Source organism: Limulus polyphemus, unplaced genomic scaffold, assembly GCF_000517525.1.
Source record: "Limulus polyphemus unplaced genomic scaffold, Limulus_polyphemus-2.1.2 Scaffold10130, whole genome shotgun sequence".
NCBI classification, from domain to species: Eukaryota; Metazoa; Arthropoda; class Merostomata; order Xiphosura; family Limulidae; genus Limulus; species Limulus polyphemus.
Genome location: NW_013675740.1, coordinates 7,406 through 8,853, shown reverse-complemented (window position 1 = coordinate 8,853; position 1,448 = coordinate 7,406). Strand labels below are relative to the sequence as shown.

Genomic DNA, 1,448 nt, shown 5'->3' with positions numbered 1-1,448 from the left:
CCTAAGAAAGAATGTTTGTCAGGCGCTCACAAACCTTTGGCTGAAAAAAGAATTAGAAGACCTAAGAAAGAATGTTTGTCAGGCGCTCACAAACCTTTGGCTGAAAAAAGAATTAGAAGACCTAAGAAAGAATGTTTGTCAGGCGCTCACAAACCTTTGGCTGAAAAAAGAATTAGAAGACCTAAGAAAGAATGTTTATCAGGCTCTCACAAATCTTTGGCTGAAAAAAGAATTAGACGACCTAAGAAAGAATGTTTATCAGGCTCTCACAAACCTTCGGAAGAAAAAAGAATTAGAAGACCTAAGAAAGAATGTTTATCAGGCTCTCACAAATCTTTGGCTGAAAAAAGAATTAGACATTGTGCCTTTGTCCAAATGATTGTAATTCGCGATCCTTTGGTGTCTTGCACACGCTGCGACACTTATAATATTTTTTGTAATGTTTTTTGTATTGATATCCCTAGAAGAACATGCTAAGTAGGCCTTGCCAAAAGTTCAGAGTTTAGCAGAGCAGTTGATCAGACAGTTGTGGTAAGTAGAGTACAATACGTAAGAAACGTGTTACAGTTGATATAAGTAGATATATATATATTTTTTACATTTATACAGCATACACATTTTTTGCTATTGTACTACAGAAAGAAAAAACGGCGGATAATGAAATCACAAATCAACCTAGAAACTTCAGTAAAAGTGGCTATCTCCCGTCACCTACCATCCGCCCTCATGCGTTCATCAGTCGTGTCTCTTCCCAGGTACGTTATTAAAGGTATCATATCTTAAAGAAATATAGAACTCAATGTCGCTTTGTCAGAAATATTATTACATTGTCTATTTTAAATAATTTATTTTGCTCGCGTGAACCACACCTGTTTGTTAATCACGTGTGTTATTTTTGAATTGAAAGTGGTTGTAAATGTGCACGTGACAACCACCGAATTTTCGCATACTTTCACTCTCAAACTACGTTAATATATAATTTAATCAGAAAATAATGATTTTAAAAAATATCCGTTAAGTTTCAAGTGTATGTCAATTCAGTATCGGCCAAGGTGAGTTGAGTATATTTATCACCTTAAATGTTTGAAACTAGGCTTTGTACACCCCGAAGTTGTTATCACTGACAATTGGCTTAAAAACTTACATGTACAATTGGTTTAAAATTGTGCATGTTTTTATCAATTCTATTATTTTCACTATATATCAAAATTACTAAAAAAACTGATTTTAAAATATGATATTGAGGAATAAAGGTGTGGGTCTATGGGTTGAAATATATAATTGGAAAATGAATTTAGGTATGATAATCTGGACAATTAAAGTATTAGATTGAATGGTTCAGATACGGACTGGATAATTAAAGTACTAGATTGAATGGTTCAGATACGGACCTGGATAATTAAAGTACTAGATTGAATGGTTCTGATACGGATCTGAACAATTAAAGT

At 33.4% G+C, this 1,448-nt stretch overlaps 1 protein-coding gene across 1 annotated transcript in view; it reads left to right on the top strand.

Moving 5' to 3' along the window:
- Window positions 1-1,448, top strand: part of LOC106476249 — a 17,235-nt gene that overhangs the window by 9,071 nt on the left and 6,716 nt on the right. Inside the window, exon 6 of the mRNA XM_022380175.1 lies at window positions 639-755. Coding sequence (XP_022235883.1) covers window positions 639-755 — 117 coding nt within the window. The remainder of the gene's footprint in view (window positions 1-638; window positions 756-1,448) is intronic.